Raw genomic sequence first — 15,884 nt, forward strand, 5'->3', positions numbered from 1 at the left:
AGCAGGTCAGGGAGGGCTTCCGGAGGGTGGGGGCGGGAAGACGGGGCGACCTCAGACCCGTCCCGCCGGCGGGCACGGCGTCCGGGGGCGGGGCCGGGCGTGGGCAGCGCCTTTGCGCCTTTGCGCCTTTGCGCGCGGGGCGGAGCAGGTGGCGCAGCGGCGGCGGCGGGCGCGGGCGCGGGCTCGGCGCGCGGTCTGCTGCGCGCCTACGCGGTCCCCGCCGGAGTCGCCGCGTCCCCTCCGTCCGACCCCGCAGCCCTCCGGCCCCGCGATGGGCGCGCGCGTCTCGGGCTGGCCCCGGGCCCGGGCCGGGCTCCTGCTCCTGCTGCCGCTGCTGCTCGGGCTGCTGGCCCCCGGCGCGCAGGGGGCGCGGGGCCGCGGCGGCGCCGAGAAGAACAGCTACCGCCGCACGGTCAACACCTTCTCGCAGAGCGTCGGCAGCCTGTTCGGCGAGGACAACGTGCGCGCCGCGCAGAAGGTGGGCGCCGGGCCCGCGCCCGCAGTCACCTTGTCCCGGCCGCCGCGCACCTGGCGCCCGGGCCGTGCGCGGCCTCCGGGGGGGGAGAGGGGTGCCCGGGACGGGGGCGCTCAGCCTGCGCCCCGGGGCTGGCGTCGGGTTCCGGCCTGGGGTCGGGGCGCCCTGTACCCCGCGCCTCCCTTTTCCTTGGATTTTGCCCCCTAGGGCGCCGCGGGTAGGGCCTCTCCGGGGCTGCGCTGACGCCGGTCGCGCGTCTCATGCATCCCTCCCTCCCTCCCTCCCTCCCTCCCTCCCTCCCTCCCTCCCTCCCTCCCTCCATCCCTCCATCCATTGACTCATCCATTCATCCTGCACGTTTGAATGAGCACCTGCTATGAGCCAGGCACCGCGCCGGCTGCCCAGGGCGCCCTGCCCGCCTGCGCCCTCCCCCCACGCTGCCGCGCTCCCCGGCGACCCCACATACCTTCTAGCCTCGCCCCCGACACGCTCCCCACTCCCCCTGGGCTCCTACGGCCCCCTCTCTTTCTGACTTGAAGATATTTATGCCTTTTTAAAAATTTTTATTTTAAACTTAAGAGAAGGGGAGCCATGCGGCCTGTTCGGTTGCTTTGGCGACTGTTGGTGAGCTCCTACTGTGCGCCGGGCCTTTTCACTCCGAGCGCTTTGGTCACTTTGGGGCTGGCCCGGAGCCTGCAGGCCCCCCCCCCCCCATGGTGTAGAGGGCTCAGGAGGAGCTCAGGGGGACCCCCCTTCCCCCCGCTCCCTGCTGGGCCCCCGGAGCCGGGTGGGATGGGCCCGCCGTTGGGGCAAAAGTTCACCAGAAAGAGGAAGTGAGTGGAGACGGTCGCACGAGGTCGCCTGGCTCCTTGAGTCCTGTCCGTTCCCCTGTGTGGGCTAGTTCTGGGCTTTTGGAACCGGGAGAGGTTTGGGTTCAAGGTTGGGCTCTCCCACTTCCAGACTGGATGGCCTTAGGCTCAGTTTCTTTATCCTGGTAAATGGGCATAATGCTTCATTGTGAGTTGGTGGTTGTGCGTGGTCTGTCTTTCCCCGCCCAGAGTAAGGGCTGAATTAGTATCCTCTGCCGTGGTATCCTGGCCAGGGCACCAGCCGCAGCGTCGCTGAGCTGGGCTGGAAGGGCTTTCAGGGTCCAAAAAAAGTTTTCTAGTCCTTGAGATGGAGGGGGGAAAAAGGACATTGACACCCACGTGAGACTGGCCGGATACCCTTGTTGGGTGAAATGAAAGACAGGTTCATTTGTTAGGAAAACTGACTTCTGACCATCCTCTCCTGTGGGTGTGAGGACACCTCTTGGGTGGGCCGGGCGTCCCGGGGGGAGGAACTCTTTGTAGGTAGGCGTTCAGAGAGGAGAGAGCGAGTCCGGACACCTGAGTGCCCTCTGTCCTGCCTGGGCTTGAGGGATGTGCCGGAGGTGAGTCTGTGCCCCAGGGATTTGATTTGAAAACAGAACACATTTGTTTTGGCGCAAAAAGAACTTCTCGGTGCTGGTGAAGCAGGAGCAACCCGAGTGCCGGCTGACGGTTCTGCCTGAGACTCCAAAGGTCCACGGCTGTGAAATGCAAACTCGATATTTAAGGGCGTAGCCTCTGGGCTGTGTACTTGCAAGGAATCTGAGAACTCTTTCTTGGGTCAACCAGGGTTTGTGCCTCCAATTGAGATGATGGTGCCACTAACTTCTGTTTTTTTGGCTTAAAATGTGCTAAGAGCTTTTATCGCTAGAGTAACTTATTTAATCCTTAGAACAACCCTATGAGGTAGGTCCTGTTACCGCTTCCATTTTACAGATGGCCAGATGGGGAAACTGAGGCACAGGGGTGGTGAAGTGAGGCTGGCTTCGGGTGAGGTGGAGCGACAGACCCGGGATTTGAACCCAGGCAGCGTGGGCCTGAAGCCCACGGTCTCCCCGCCTCGTGACCTTTCCCGTTTTCTCCGGTCCGTACGGTTTCTAGAATGAGGCTGACCTGACTTATTTCCTACTGAGTGTGGCCCAGGCCAGCCAGGCTTGGGGGAGAGATCGGTTTGTTAACCTTAGTGGAAGGGAAACTGGGTTGGCCCGCAGCTGTAGTTTTCAGCCCGCCTGGGTTTGCTAACTCGGGCCAGACCTGCTTGGAGGTTTGTGAAGTTTGTGGGTGTTTAAAGAAACGCCGTGTTTTCTGATCTAGGACTTGTCTGAAATGAACCCGTGACCTTTTTGGTTTGGAGCATGGGCCTTGCGGAGCAACGGACGTGGGTTTGAACCCCAGCTCTGCATCTCACTAGCCCTGTGACCCCCGGCCTGTTGCTTGACCTTTCTGTGTCTCGTTTGTGCACAGGAGGTAAATTGGTCGAATGTGACTGGTTAGGGTGTATGCAATACCGGGCACCGAATAAGCATTTAGTTAATGGTAGACGTTTATGTAAGAAAGCAGATTAGTGGTTGCTAAGGGGAGGGAGCCTGGAGCTCGCCTCATAGGGAAGTTCTTTTTAGGTGATGAGAATGTTCTGGAACGAGACAGAGGTGATGATTGCACTACATTGTGAATGTATTTACTGCCACTGGATTGCACGCTTAAGATGGTCAATTTGATGTTACGTGTATTTTACAACCATTTAAAATTTTTCTTAAGCACCTACTATGTGGAGCACGATACAGATGACATGTCCCATCTGAAGGGAGGAGCTTTCCCGGGACAGGAATAAAACAGTGAAACGTAAACGCAGCGAGATAATTTCAGAGGGATAAGCGTCATTAAAGAAATAAAACAGCATGATGCGGTTAATGATGGTGGGTAACCTTTGTGTAAGCTTAGCGTGTGCCTGGCACGGTTCTAAGAGAGGCTCTGGTACCATTGTCACTGTTTTACAGGTGAGGAAAGCAAGGCCTCGTGCCCACAGTTCAGCTGATCAGTGGTAGGGAACTTGGCCCGTCCACCCTCCTAACCCCTGTGGAACTGGAAGTAACTGGAGTGGCCAGGGAAGGGAGCTGAAGGAGGAGCCGAAGGGGCAGAGGGAATGGCATGGGCAAAGGCCCTGTGGTGGGGATGGGCTTGGTGTCTGTGAGGGCCAGGGAGGTGTGCCTTTGACCGAGTGAGCCAGGGAGAGAAGGAGACCGCTTTATCACGCATCACACAGGACCCGGGCATCACACAGGACCCAGGCACTAACAAGGTAGAGTCTGTTGTGCTGCAAGAAAGGTGTTTCAGAGAGCTAAGAGCAGGGGCCTGCCTGGAGGAGGGGGCATGAGTTGGGTCTGGGAAGATAGGTTGGCAGGGAAGGGAAGTTCTGCAACAAGGTTGGGGGCAAAATTCCCAGGTGGCTGCATTGAGGTCTGGATCTTGGGGAGCGCAGGGGAAAAAATCCAGCTGTGGTGGGAATATCTAAGCTGAGAGCTGGTGTTTTTTGTTTTTGTTTTTTAAATCCTCAATATTTTTTCCATCGCTTTTCAGAGCGAGTGGAAGGGGGGTAGAGAGAGAGAGAAACACCAATGTGAGATCGACACATCGATTGGTTGCCTCCCGCACAGGCCCCGACTGGGGCTGGGGATTGAGCCGGCAACCCAGGTACATGCCCTTGTCTGGAATTGAACCCGGGACTCTTCAGGCCGCAGGCCGACTCTCTAACCACTGAGCCAAATCAGCCAGGGCTCATCATTTCTTAAAACTTGTCTTTTTTATAATAAAAAAATAAGCCATGCAAAAAATAATAATAAAAGGTGACATGACCTCTCACCTGTATCACCCTAGCCAGAATCACCTGGGAAGGTAACACAGACCTTCCAGGCTCCTGTCCCTGCAGCCAGGTAGGGCGTGGGGCTCTCGTTTCCACAGATACTGCTCAGGTGTGAGAATCCCTGTTCTTAACCTTCAGAGCTGCTCCCTTGTAGGGTCCCCCAGCCTCCAGGTGAGGTAGGTGGGGACAGAGAGCCCCACATCTTCAAAGGAGAAATCAGAAGTACAAATTGCCAGTTACAGAAACCGTCACGGGAACGTCATGTATGATGTAGGGAATCCGATCATAACTGTGGGGTGTGCCAGGTGGGTACATGGCTTATTGGGGTGATCACTGCGTGAGGTATATAGATGTCTAATGTCTCTGCCATACACCTGAAACTAACACCACACTTTATGCCAACTGTAACTGAAGAATGAATGTAAAAAATTAAAAATAAATAAAAAAGGGAAATCAGGCAGAGGAATGCAGAGACCTTGGCATAGGGCAGGCGGAGGGCTCCAGGAGCGGTCAGACGAGCAGCGAGGCAGCTCTGCTGAGTGGAGGCTGCTGTCTCCCATGGGTGCATCGCTCGGTCTGCAGAAGGGAGGCTGGACCAGATTTCCCTCAGTCCTTGGCCCCCCGGCAATCTGTCCTAGGTCACCAGACCCCTGGGCTGCTCGGCCTTTCCTTATGGCCGTCACCATTGTCGGCTCTGTTTTCTCGCTATGTGTAGGCAGCGAGCTCGGCTGGACCAGGAGGAGGGTGGCATTGGCCGAGTTAGTGACCACTCTCCTCTTGTCCCTGCAGTTCTTGGCCAGGCTGACTGAGAGGTTCGTGCTGGGCGTGGACCTGTTTCTGGAAACACTGTGGAAACTGTGGATGGAGCTCTTGGATGTCCTTGGACTGGATGGTAGGTGTGGGGGGTGTTCTTTCAAAGCACTGGGTTTCTGTTTGCTAATCCCCACCGGGAGGATATATTTTCCATTGATTTTTAGAGAGAGTGGGAAGGAGGGAGAGAGAGAGAAGCATCGATGTGAGAGAGACACATCAATTGGTTGCCTCCCAGACACATCCCAACCAGGGCCAGGGATTGAACCTGCAGCCCAGGTACATGCCCTGGACTGGGAATTGAACCTGAGACCCTTTGGTGCACGGACCGATGCTCTAACCACTCACACTGGCCAGGACCAAGGTGCTGTTTCATGGTTCTCATGGTGTGACCGGTCCCCATAGTGGGTGGCCCGTGATGCCTAGCAGGGGACAGTGAGGATTGGAGTAAACACCTGTAGTAATAGTTACATAAACGGTCCCCCAGAGCCGAGATTCAGATGCCATTTAGGATAAGGCGCCAGGGTGTCATGCCCACGTGCCTGCCCCAGGCCAACTGCGAGGAGCAGAGGTGGGCTCTCTGGGATCCGTATCAAACTACTCCAGTCACTTAAGCAGAAAGAGGTTTAGTTCAGAGAGTGAGATGCTCATGGAATCACCCGAAGGTCTGAAGGGGGTGACGTGTGACCCCCAAACTCGGTTGACCTGTTCTGCTCCGGGACCGGGAAGCTGCCGCTGGGACTGGCGACGTCAGGGACACGGCCAGGGGCCAGGCTGCTGCCTCTCGCTCCAGGAAGTCTGCAGCAGCCTCCCCGGTCGAGGTTCCCAAGACCACCCCAGGCCCGGTGACGCTCTAGGAAGACTCTCAGGACCCAGCCCGGGCCATATCCACAGCTGATACTTATTCCGGCGAAAGGACCAGAAGCGGGATCAGCAAAGGGAGCAGGTGCGTGAGGTGGAGTCCAGAGGACACCGGCTCCCGCTTCCAGGGTCCTCTCCCTGGGGAGCCACACAGGATATGCTTAATTTCCCAGCAAGGCGCTGTGACAACACACGTGTGACGTGTCGTCTGCCAGGGAAGCTCCTCAGAGGCTCAGGGCCCAGGGTGTTGGTCAGGGCTGGTCACCCAGGCACCCTCTGCCTGGCAGGCACCCAGATCCCAGACCCCCCGGAGGACGGCAGGTGTCAGCAGAAACCACCGTTTGTGCAAACAGTCCGGGCCCAGAGAGCTCATCTTATCAGGGAGTGGAGGGAACCCTTGTTCCAGTACCTCACCCCTAAGCAGTGAACTCAGTTGTCCTCGGACGCTGTTGGGGTGTCCCACAAATTTAGCTCAGTTCTGACATGATCTGCCTGGAGACAGCATCAGATCCCAGAGGTCAAGGGCTCTGTCCTACCAGACTGCCTCCCCCCAGCTCTGTCCCCCTCAGCCCCTCGGAACCACCTCCAGCCTCGAACCATTGAGTTCAGCCTCTGAGGGGCCTTGGGCCGGTGCGGGGTGCCTCGCTGCTCAAGCGAAAAACCGGAGGCAGCATCGTGGCCCTTGGAGAGGATGCTGTGCAGCTCGCAGCCCCTGAGGCCGTTGGTGGCCCCTCCTGGGACTCGGGCTGAGCCAGTGCATGACCCAGGTGGAGCAACTGTGCGGCGTCCTGCTTGGAACCCGCGTTCTCCAGCCACCCGGGTGGTTACGCTCTCGGCATTTCCACCACCGTGCAGTGAGCCCCGGAGAGGCAGACGTCGCAGGGAGTGGCACGCGGCTCAGGATGAAGGGACCCAGAGCGGAGACCGCCTTCCCAGTACGCGGAGGGGACCAGAAGGGGCCGTGCGCAGCGGAACGCGGGGCGGTAAAAGCTCACGGCCCTGCGCGTTCTGGAGGAGAAAGGACCCCCTTCCAGGCCGCGCTTCCCCCTTTCATCTGAGGCATGAGCCTCAAAGTGCCCGGAGGCCTTGGCGATCCGTGTGCCACGCGCTGGACGTTAGAGAGTGGAAAAGGCTCGAGGGGACGCCGCTCACAAGTTGGGTGTTTGGTACAGAGTCTTCTGTGGGCACCGCCCTCTGACTTCCTCCTGCAGAATGTTCCAGAGTGTCCTTAACATGGGGACTTCTTAGCCCAGACCCGTCTGACGGAAACGGAAAGCCAGCCACGTGCGAATGAAATGTGCTCGTCACGTTAACAAAGAGAACCAGTGAGACTGGTTTTAACGAGGTATTTCAGTTACCCCGATAGATCCAAAATACTGTCACCTCAACTTGTCATCAGCGTGGAGGGGTATTAAGTCTTAGAAACCCAGGCTGTGCCTGACACAGCGCATCTCAGCCGAGACTTGCCCCGTGTCTAGTGCGCAGTGGCCACATGTGGCCAGAGCACCGTGGCCACACGTGGATGGATTTAAGCCACCGAGGCCACTTCAGACAAAAATGGGGAAGAGGTGAATTTTCCTTCCACTCTCTGCCTTGAGGTTCCAGGTCTGCCCTGTCCCAGCTGTGGGACCCTGGGCAAGTCACTCTCTGTGCCTGAGGCCCCATGTGGAAAATGCCAGGGGCTCAACCCGTGCTTCAGTAATCATTTTATATTGGTTTCATGTAGATGATATTTTGAATATACTGGGTTAAATGTCTTAACATCGATTTTACCTGTTTCTTTTTGCCCTTTTAAATGTGGCTTACTAGAAAATTTAAAAATACGAGTGTGACTCACATTTGCGGCTGGCATTTTGTTTCTGTGAATTCAAGAGCAGATTTGATAATCCAGTTCTCCAAACAAGCCAGATGTTAAAATGATTTGCAAAAATGCAAAACAATGCCCCTGTTCTCACTATGTGTTTTTTTTTTAAACAGTTATTTTTCATGAGAAAATATTTTCTATGTGAACCTGTAAGGGGTTCATTATTTTTAAATGAATGAATAATAACATTTAAAAAGTAACTTACACCTTCTCTTGATTTTGCTATGGACCTAAAACTCCTTTGAAAATGTGTGTGTGTGTTTATCAAAGGTTTAAGAAAAATTAGCCTGAAAGTATGAGGTATATTAAAGGATTAAGGTACAAACCACAATTTTTTTTTTAAAATCAAGAGTTTATTAAAATTTAGTTTTAGTTTCTATGATGGTAAATATCCATAGGTAGGACCCATATAAATAACTCTCGGGAATGTCCAGAGACCAGAAGGCGAGGCTTAGGCTCCGCTTCTGCAGGAGTTAAGTGTGAAACTCGGCTGCAAAGTCAAAACGGCTTTAGCACGAGACGTTCACACTCTGGGTGCATTTAGGAACCTTGAAAGCCCCAGGTTCAAGCCTCCCTGTCTCGTGCCTGCTCAGGGTCCACACTTAGCCCCTGCACATGTCACATCCCGCGTCCCCCCAGGCCTGCTGTCCCCGTCAGGCATAGAGTGGATTGTATATGGGCTGTTAGACCTCAAGCAAGGCCCTGCGAGCAGCAGCAGTGTCCCCGGGAACCTGTGGACTCGGGCATTTACGGCCCACTGATCCTTGAAAAGGGAGCCAGGACGACTCCGTGGACAAAAGACCGTCTCTTCCCATAAATGGTGCTGGGAAAGTTGGAAATTCTCCTGTAAAAGAATGAAACTAGACCCGTCTGACACCGCTCGCGAAGTTTAATGCAGAATGGATGAGAGGCTTAAAAATGTGAGGCCGGAGGCCGTGAAACTCCCATGAGAAAGCCTAGGTCGTGAGCTCCTGCGTCAAGTCCATCTTGGCGATGACTTTTTGGATTTGGCACCAAACGCAAAAATAAGCAGGTGGGACCACATCGAACAAAAAAGCTTCTGTACAGCCAAAGAAACGATCGACGACATGGAAAGAACCCACGAGAAGGGGGAACAAGTATTTGCAGACCATACATCTATCTGTGAAGGGATTGATGCCCCAAATACGTAAAGAATTCCTACAACCGGAGAGCAAAAACACAAATAATCCTATTAAAAAGGGCAAAGGACCTGAAATAGACGTTTTCCCAAAGAAGGTGGCACATGGCCAACAGGTCATGGCCATCACTCAGAAGTCGACAGGCGGGCACTGGCGAGGGTGTGGGGAAAAGGGAGCCCTCGTGCGCTCTTCCGGGAATGTAAATTGGTGCAGCCGCCGTGGAAAACAGTCTGGAGTGTCCTCAGAAACTTAAAAATAGAGCTGCCGTGCGACCCGGCCGTCCTGGGAATATGTCTAAGGGGAAGGAAAACACTATGCCCGAGAGATGATAGCCTGCACCCCCGTGTTCACAGCAGCGTTGGAAACGGCCCGAGTGCCCGCCCGGGATGAACGGATACAGAAGGTGTGGGACTTACACCGTGGAATAGTATCCAGCTATAAGGAGAGGGAAATTCTGGCATATTTGACCACATGGATGGACCTCGAGGGTGTGACGCTGAGATGAGCCAGATGGAGAAAGACGAGATCTGTACCATTTCCCTTCTATGTGGAATCAAAAAAAACCCCAAAAAACCCAAACCCGTGGCAAAAGAGGTCAGCTCTGCGGTTACCAGAGGCAGGTGGGGAGTAGGGCAAGTGGATGAAGGTCGTTCTGAAGGTACAGCTTCATCGGGAAGGATAGTCCTGGGGATGTTACGGACAATGTGCTGACTCTCGCTAGCACTGCTGTAGGATCTATAGGGAAGTTGTTAAGAGAGCACTAGATCCTAAGAGGTCTCAGGACAAGCAAAAATGTTTGTTTTTTTTGTATCTATTTGAGATGATAGATGTTAACGAAGCTTATTGAGGTGATCGAGCCCCAGTATATGTAAATCGTTACGCTGTACACCTTAAACTTATATAGTGTTGTATGTGAATTATATCTCAATAAAACCGGGGGGCGGGCGGGGAGAAGCATGTCGAAGTGTGATGTGTGCATGTTTCCAAAGGTTCGGTAAAAAAAAACCGGTATGTGACGAGCGGTGCAGCGAAATACGGCCAAATGTGAACGATCGTGAAACCGGGCTGGTGTTTCAAGAGGCACATTTATTTTACTGTTCTTTTAACTTTTCTGTTTGAAAATTTCCCCCAAGTCGGGCACACAGAAGATGCAGCTCCTGCACTTAACTCCGTGCTTAAGGTGGAACTTCGTGTGTGGGTACCGGTCACGGTTAGGTTTGGCTGTGAGTAAGAAACCCCCCAGAATAACAGCAGCTTGCACAAGAAGCAAGCTTATTTCTCTTATGTGAAAGGTCACAGGTAGGTGGTTAGGCAGGTAGGTGGCTTTGCGGCCGGAGGTCCTCGGGACCCAGGCACCTTCCATCTTTTTGCTCCCCAGTAGGTGTCCTTTCTTCCCTCACGGCCCAAGACACCTGCTCCCACTCCTACTATCACATCCGCATCCCAACAGGCAGAAGAAGAGGTAAAGGGCCCATTCCTGCTACTTTCAGGAAAGAACCACCACCTTTGAAGCTATCGCAGAATATGTCTGCTTCTCTCTCCTTGACCAAAGCTTAGTCGTGTAGCTATGAGGGAGAGACTGGGAAACACCTTCACCCTAGGCGACCATGTGTCCGGCCAGCAGCTGGGCATTCGTTGCTGCGGGAGACAAGAAGGGAGGGAACTGAGGGACAGTTGGCAGGCTCCGCCCTGCTGTGACAGGTGTGTTTTTTTTAAAATATATTTTTATTTATTTTTTAGAGAGAGAAAGGGAGAGGGAGAGAGCGATAGAAGCATCAGTGAGAGAGAAACATTGATGGGCTGCCTCCTGCATGCCCCCTACTGGGGATGGAGCCTCCCACCCGGGCATGTGCCCTGACCGGGCATTGAACCAGTGACCTCTCGGTTCATGGGCCGAGCCCGGCTGTGACAGGTGTTTGAGGCCCACAGGAGGCAGGCAGTCCCTCTCAGGGCTTCCTCTGGAGGTTAGTCGAAGCAGCTTAGTTCCCTGGGCTGTTGCAAAGGCCCGGCCCGCGAGCTGAGCCGCCTAAGCCCAGCCTGTGCCCACCGGAAACCGGACTCTCTGTGACTGGCCGCTGTCCCTCTTCTTGTGTCCCGTAGTCTCCGCCATCTCCCAGTATTTCAGCCCCGCCTCGGTGGCCAGCAGCCCGGCCCGCGCGCTCATGCTGGTGGCAGTCGTCACGCTGGCCTACTGGTTCCTGTCCCTGACCTTGGGCTTCACCTTCGGCATCCTGCACGTGGTCTTCGGCCGCTTCTTCTGGGTCGCGCGGGTCGTCCTGTTCTCCATGTCCTGCGTGTACATCCTGCACAAGTACGAGGGGGAGCCGGAGGCCGCGGCCCTGCCCCTGTGCTTCGTGGTGGCCGTCTACTTCATGACCGGGCCCGTGGGCTCCTGCTGGCGGGGCGGCTCGGGCGGCCCCAGCGTGGACGAGAAGCTGGACCGCCTGGAGAACCAGGTCCGGCAGCTCAACGTCCGCCTGGGCCGCGTGCTGGAGAGCCTCGACCACGCCAACGGCAAGTGACAACCAGCCGGCCGGCCGGGGCCCGGGGCGCCAGCTCCCCCTCTCAGGAAGCAGAAGCGGCGGCGAAGGAAGCGGGGGGCGCACCCCAAGCAGTCGTAATAAACGCTCCCTGCCTCGGTGAGGGTGTCTCGGCCCCGTGCTGACTCGTAGGGCTCGGCCCCGGAGGGAGGGACCAGCTCACGGAAGCAGAACCAGCTGCCTGCCGGGTGTCACTCGAGAGAGGTATTTTTTAAACAGGATGGGACCAGATTGGCTGTACAGTGAGAGAGGTCTATCTGCATAGAGCATAACATTAATTTTTTTCAGGCATTTAGATACATCTTTTGTAAGGTGTTTCTGTGTTGTTTTTTTTAAAATAAAGGCAGATCCGAGTCAAGCTTCTTAAAACTTTACGTGGAGGGAGACACACACGCTAATGGACATTTTGGGAAAGGGAAGGGACCGGCGGGGGAGGCGTGCGCACGTTGCTCGCGTCTTCCCAGGAGGCGAGCTCCGCTGGGTGCTATTTCGGGTTGATTTTGACCAAGGTGGTGAATCCCGTCGCTTCCGAGTGCAGACAGTTGGGCTCCAGGATGAAACTAATGGTCTCTTGGATCCCAGGCCCACCCCCCCGCCCCCCTAATCAATTCTATTTCTAAGAAATCATTATTTGTAGAAAACCTGAGGTTTTTTCCCCCCCTCCCCCTTCTGAACTTGGATGCATTTGAAGTCAACATTTTGTAAAGGAGAAACTCAAGGTCTGGGCAAAGAAATGTCTTCGGGGTTGAACGCCGAGAGCGCCCTTGGGTAGGCACCCCGGCTCACTCGGGGATCTCCTGGGTGCCCTGACCTCGCCGTTTGCCGGCTCGGCCCATGTAGGAAAGATACGCTCTCCAGGGTTCTTTGTTTGTTTATTGCATTTTGGTTTTGGTTGACTCGGGACCTTAGAGGGAAAACAAACCGCAGCAGCTAATCACATTTTCAAGTCTCTCGCTGCTGATAAAGCATCTCAGGAACACTAGCGGCATAAACAAGCCTTGGGCGAGATCTGAATTGTTCTCCTGAAATTTTTACAATACACGTGTTAGGTGCTTTCTGTCCGCAGTCTCTGGTCTCCCCATTCTAGGGGGTCTCTAGGGGCAGGGAGACAGCTGGGGGTCCTGGGCAGGGGAGCGCTTGCAAGGATGGGCTCGGGCTGGTGGAAATGCCCCCTGTAGTATCCCAAGCTGTGCCCCAGAAAATGGGGCATGGAAAGGGAGTCCCAGCTGTTGTAGAATGCAGTTTTGAAGGCTGCTGGGGGGGGTCCCCAATGTCTCCATAGCCCTCCCCTACCCACATCCTTGCCCTGGCAGCCCCCCGCCGAGCCCCTCCCTGTCCGATCGGGCAGAACCAAGGCCTTGTGGTCCAGGCATCACGCGGGAGCTAGCTCAGCCCTCTGCTGGCTCTTGCGTGGCGTTTCTGTGAAAGTTTCTTCTTGGTTGTGAGTCTCTGGAAAACGGAAGCAGGTGCTCCTGAGGATCTGTATGGAGCTTCTCTTTTCAAGGTGCATGTCAAGGGACCCGAGCCCTCCTGCATTCACCTCGCCTCCCGGGATGCTTGTTCTCTGGGATTTGCTGGGGGCACATGGGCGTCTGAAACCTGAGGTTTCTGGCCTGAAACCCCTCCAGTCCAACCATTTAGATCCTTGTAGGCGAATCTGATTTAGCACCGGGTACAAACAATTCCAGGGAGGTCATCTCTGTCTTTTTTTGTGTGTGTGTTTGGCACGCGTTGGTTCTGAAACATAGCGTGTGTTTTAGAGAGAAATGGGCATATTCCGCACAAAACCTTTAGGTCTTAAACTCTCACTGGTCGGGGTAGGATGTAGTCCCTCCATTTCCCCCTCCCACCCTCGCACCTGAACGCTGAAGGCCCCTGTGCTGGATTGAGATGGAGGCGGGAAAACCGTTCAGAGACCACAGGCGTGGATGAAAAATCACCGTGGAGAATCTACACCTGTTTTTTTTACCAAATTGGCACGGAATAGGCTCTGGAGCTCATTTTACAGTGCGATGCACTCGAGAGATGTCTTTATTATTTTAAAAAAATGTTTTTTTATTGATTTTAGAGAGAGGGAGAGGGAGAGAAACATCACTCGGTTGTCTCCTGTGTGCATCGCAACGGGGGACCGAACCCTCAACCTGGGCATGTGCCCTGACTGGGAATCAAACCGGCGACCTTTTGGTGCACAGGACGGTGCCCAACCAACTGAGCCACACCGGCTGGCAGAGACATCTTCATTTTTAATGAAAGAGCCTACACTGCATTAGGGGATCACTTCAGGGTAGCACCTTGTTTGAAATTCTGATAGAAATCCCAGATGTTAGGTCCGAGTGACTCTTGCTTTTTAATACGGAAACTTGACTCCCATTTGGGGATATTCTTAACCCCGAAGAGTTTGGGTTTTATTTTTTTCTCCATTCCATGGAAGCTTGTAGGGTATTTGGCCTCCCCGACCCCCTCCTGCCACCCTCCCATGTCCTCCTTTTTCCTCTTTTGTACGTGAAAAAATGTATTTTTGTATCATATCTCATACCTTGAAGAGAACCGTTTTTTTATATCTTCAGGGCTGGGGACTATATTAGTGCAAAGCTTCATTCAGTGTGATATAGAAACATCCTGGTGAGAACTACTGTGGATCTGTTACAAGTCAGACTCCGTTTTTTAAAAATATCTCAATCAGTGTTAATTTCCCAATACTTCAGTATCGCAATAAATACCAAGACCGGAAAACAGTCCAGAAAGGGACCGCGATCTCTCAGTTGCTGGATTTGTGTGGATGTCGTGGGACTGGTGTCTAGAATGATCTCTTACTTCATACGTTAGAAAAGACACTTTTGGGGTACGAAGCTTTCCCTAAGTATATTTCCTGATACCAGTCAGCGTTACCTGCCTGTTACCTGCCTCCTGGGCTTTTCTTGCCTAATGTCTCAGTGATACCGCAGAGCATTTCCTGGAACAAAGCTGCAGCAACAAAATTTCATCAAAGCTTGCCCTGTGAGTTGTGCTGGGTCTTTCTTTTTTTTAAAAAAAAAGAAATTAAAAAATGTTTTTATTGATTTTATAGAGAGAGAGAAACATCAGTCGGCTGCCTCCTGCACACCCCCTACTGGGGATTGAGCCTGCAACCTGGGCATGTGCCCTGACTGGGAATCCAACTGGTGACCTTTTGGTTGCGTGGGACTATGCCCAACCAACTGCCCCGCACCGGCCAGGGCCTGTGCCCTGGTCTTAATTTATAAAGGTGACTGCATGGTGATAAATAGCTGTTAATACCATCGAAAGAAGGTTTTTAATACGTCTGCAGGTGAGAGGCACAAAGCACGCCACTCAGGGTCACACGGAGCCTGTCACACGCAGGGTGAGCAGAGGCGGAGGGGTGAACTGGGAACTGTGCTGACAGCCCCTGTTGGGTACACATGCAGGGCAGGGGCCGTGGCTGGGAGCCTCACGACTTCTGCACGCCCATGAGGGTTGGCTTGTGGGGACCAGGGAGACCACTTTGGCTGTTTGTGATTCTGCGGCCCTGTGGAGAAATTAGGAGTAACGTATAACATGCCCAATAGCCAGCGCAGACTCTAAAAATCCTGCATTGCTTCATTTCTACGTTTCTTGCTGCTTAAGACACTTTGGATGAATGACGTCTGCCTTCCGGGTCGAGGCCTGGTACCTTCTCCCAGCTGGGTGTTCAATTGGCTGACTTACCCTAAACCCCAGCTCTCTGCCACCCAGCTAGCTCGTGTTAAAAGGAATTCCTGAGACCCTAAGGTGTCACCCCTGCCCCCCCCCCCCCTTTTTAAATAATAGATCACCGTTCTGCAAAGTTTTCATTTTTGGCCATTTGAGTTGGTGGACTTTTGCGCCTCACTTGTGAATAATCGAATTATATATATATATATATTTTGCAGGATCTAATGCAGTGCCCTTAAAATTAGTGTTAGACAGCCATCGATGTACAGTATCTGGGGTAAACAGACTTTGGTCAGCATGCTGACTTCCGCTCTCCGCTCTTCAATGATTCCTTGACTTGCAGTAGCAGATACGCTGGGACCAGTTTTTCCCTCGTGGCATCCGAAGCTCACTGTCCATTGCATCTGAAAACCTGTGGCAGCTAGTGGCATCAGTGACCATATGTTCCAGTGTCTTTTTGCAGATTTAAAGGTGTTAGTGTCAATTCAATATCTGCATGTGTGTTAAATCTCTGAATACCGTGTAATTCAGTCGATTTCTGGTGATGGTGGTAATGGTGATTAGCTCTCACTCCAAATTCAGCAAAGCCACTTCCCTCTTGACTGGAAATCACATTTGTGAGGTGTGGTACCCGTTGTCCACAGTGCGCTCATGGTTCAACTCCTATTTTGTGTACCTGGTTATGAATTTGATATAGCATTTAATTTGACACCTAATAAATCCATCTGATTTGAATATAGTGGTGTGTGTGTGTG

At 53.7% G+C, this 15,884-nt stretch overlaps 1 protein-coding gene across 1 annotated transcript; it reads left to right on the top strand.

Annotated features, from left to right (window-relative positions):
- Positions 1 to 206: 206 nt before the first annotated feature.
- On the top strand, positions 207 to 15,884 carry BRI3BP (BRI3 binding protein). The gene is made up of 3 exons (XM_087828412.1): positions 207 to 478; positions 4,994 to 5,096; positions 11,000 to 15,884. Exons 1-3 carry the CDS (start codon positions 272 to 274, stop codon positions 11,419 to 11,421), a joined length of 732 nt encoding a protein of 243 aa, XP_087684538.1. The 5' UTR covers positions 207 to 271; the 3' UTR covers positions 11,422 to 15,884.

The sequence above is a fragment of the Miniopterus natalensis genome, chromosome 20, assembly GCF_054644295.1.
Source record: "Miniopterus natalensis isolate mMinNat1 chromosome 20, mMinNat1.hap1, whole genome shotgun sequence".
Taxonomy (NCBI): Eukaryota; Metazoa; Chordata; class Mammalia; order Chiroptera; family Miniopteridae; genus Miniopterus; species Miniopterus natalensis.

What these genes read in the sequence shown, in the direction of transcription:
- BRI3BP (XM_087828412.1), top strand. Translation starts at nt 272, where the DNA reads ATGGGCGCGCGCGTCTCGGGCTGGCCCCGGGCCCGGGCCGGGCTCCTG. An exon ending in ACGTGCGCGCCGCGCAGAAG is followed by an intron (nt 479 to 4,993) that starts GTGGGCGCCGGG and finishes TTGTCCCTGCAG; the next exon opens with TTCTTGGCCAGGCTGACTGA. An exon ending in GGATGTCCTTGGACTGGATG is followed by an intron (nt 5,097 to 10,999) that starts GTAGGTGTGGGG and finishes TGTGTCCCGTAG; the next exon opens with TCTCCGCCATCTCCCAGTAT.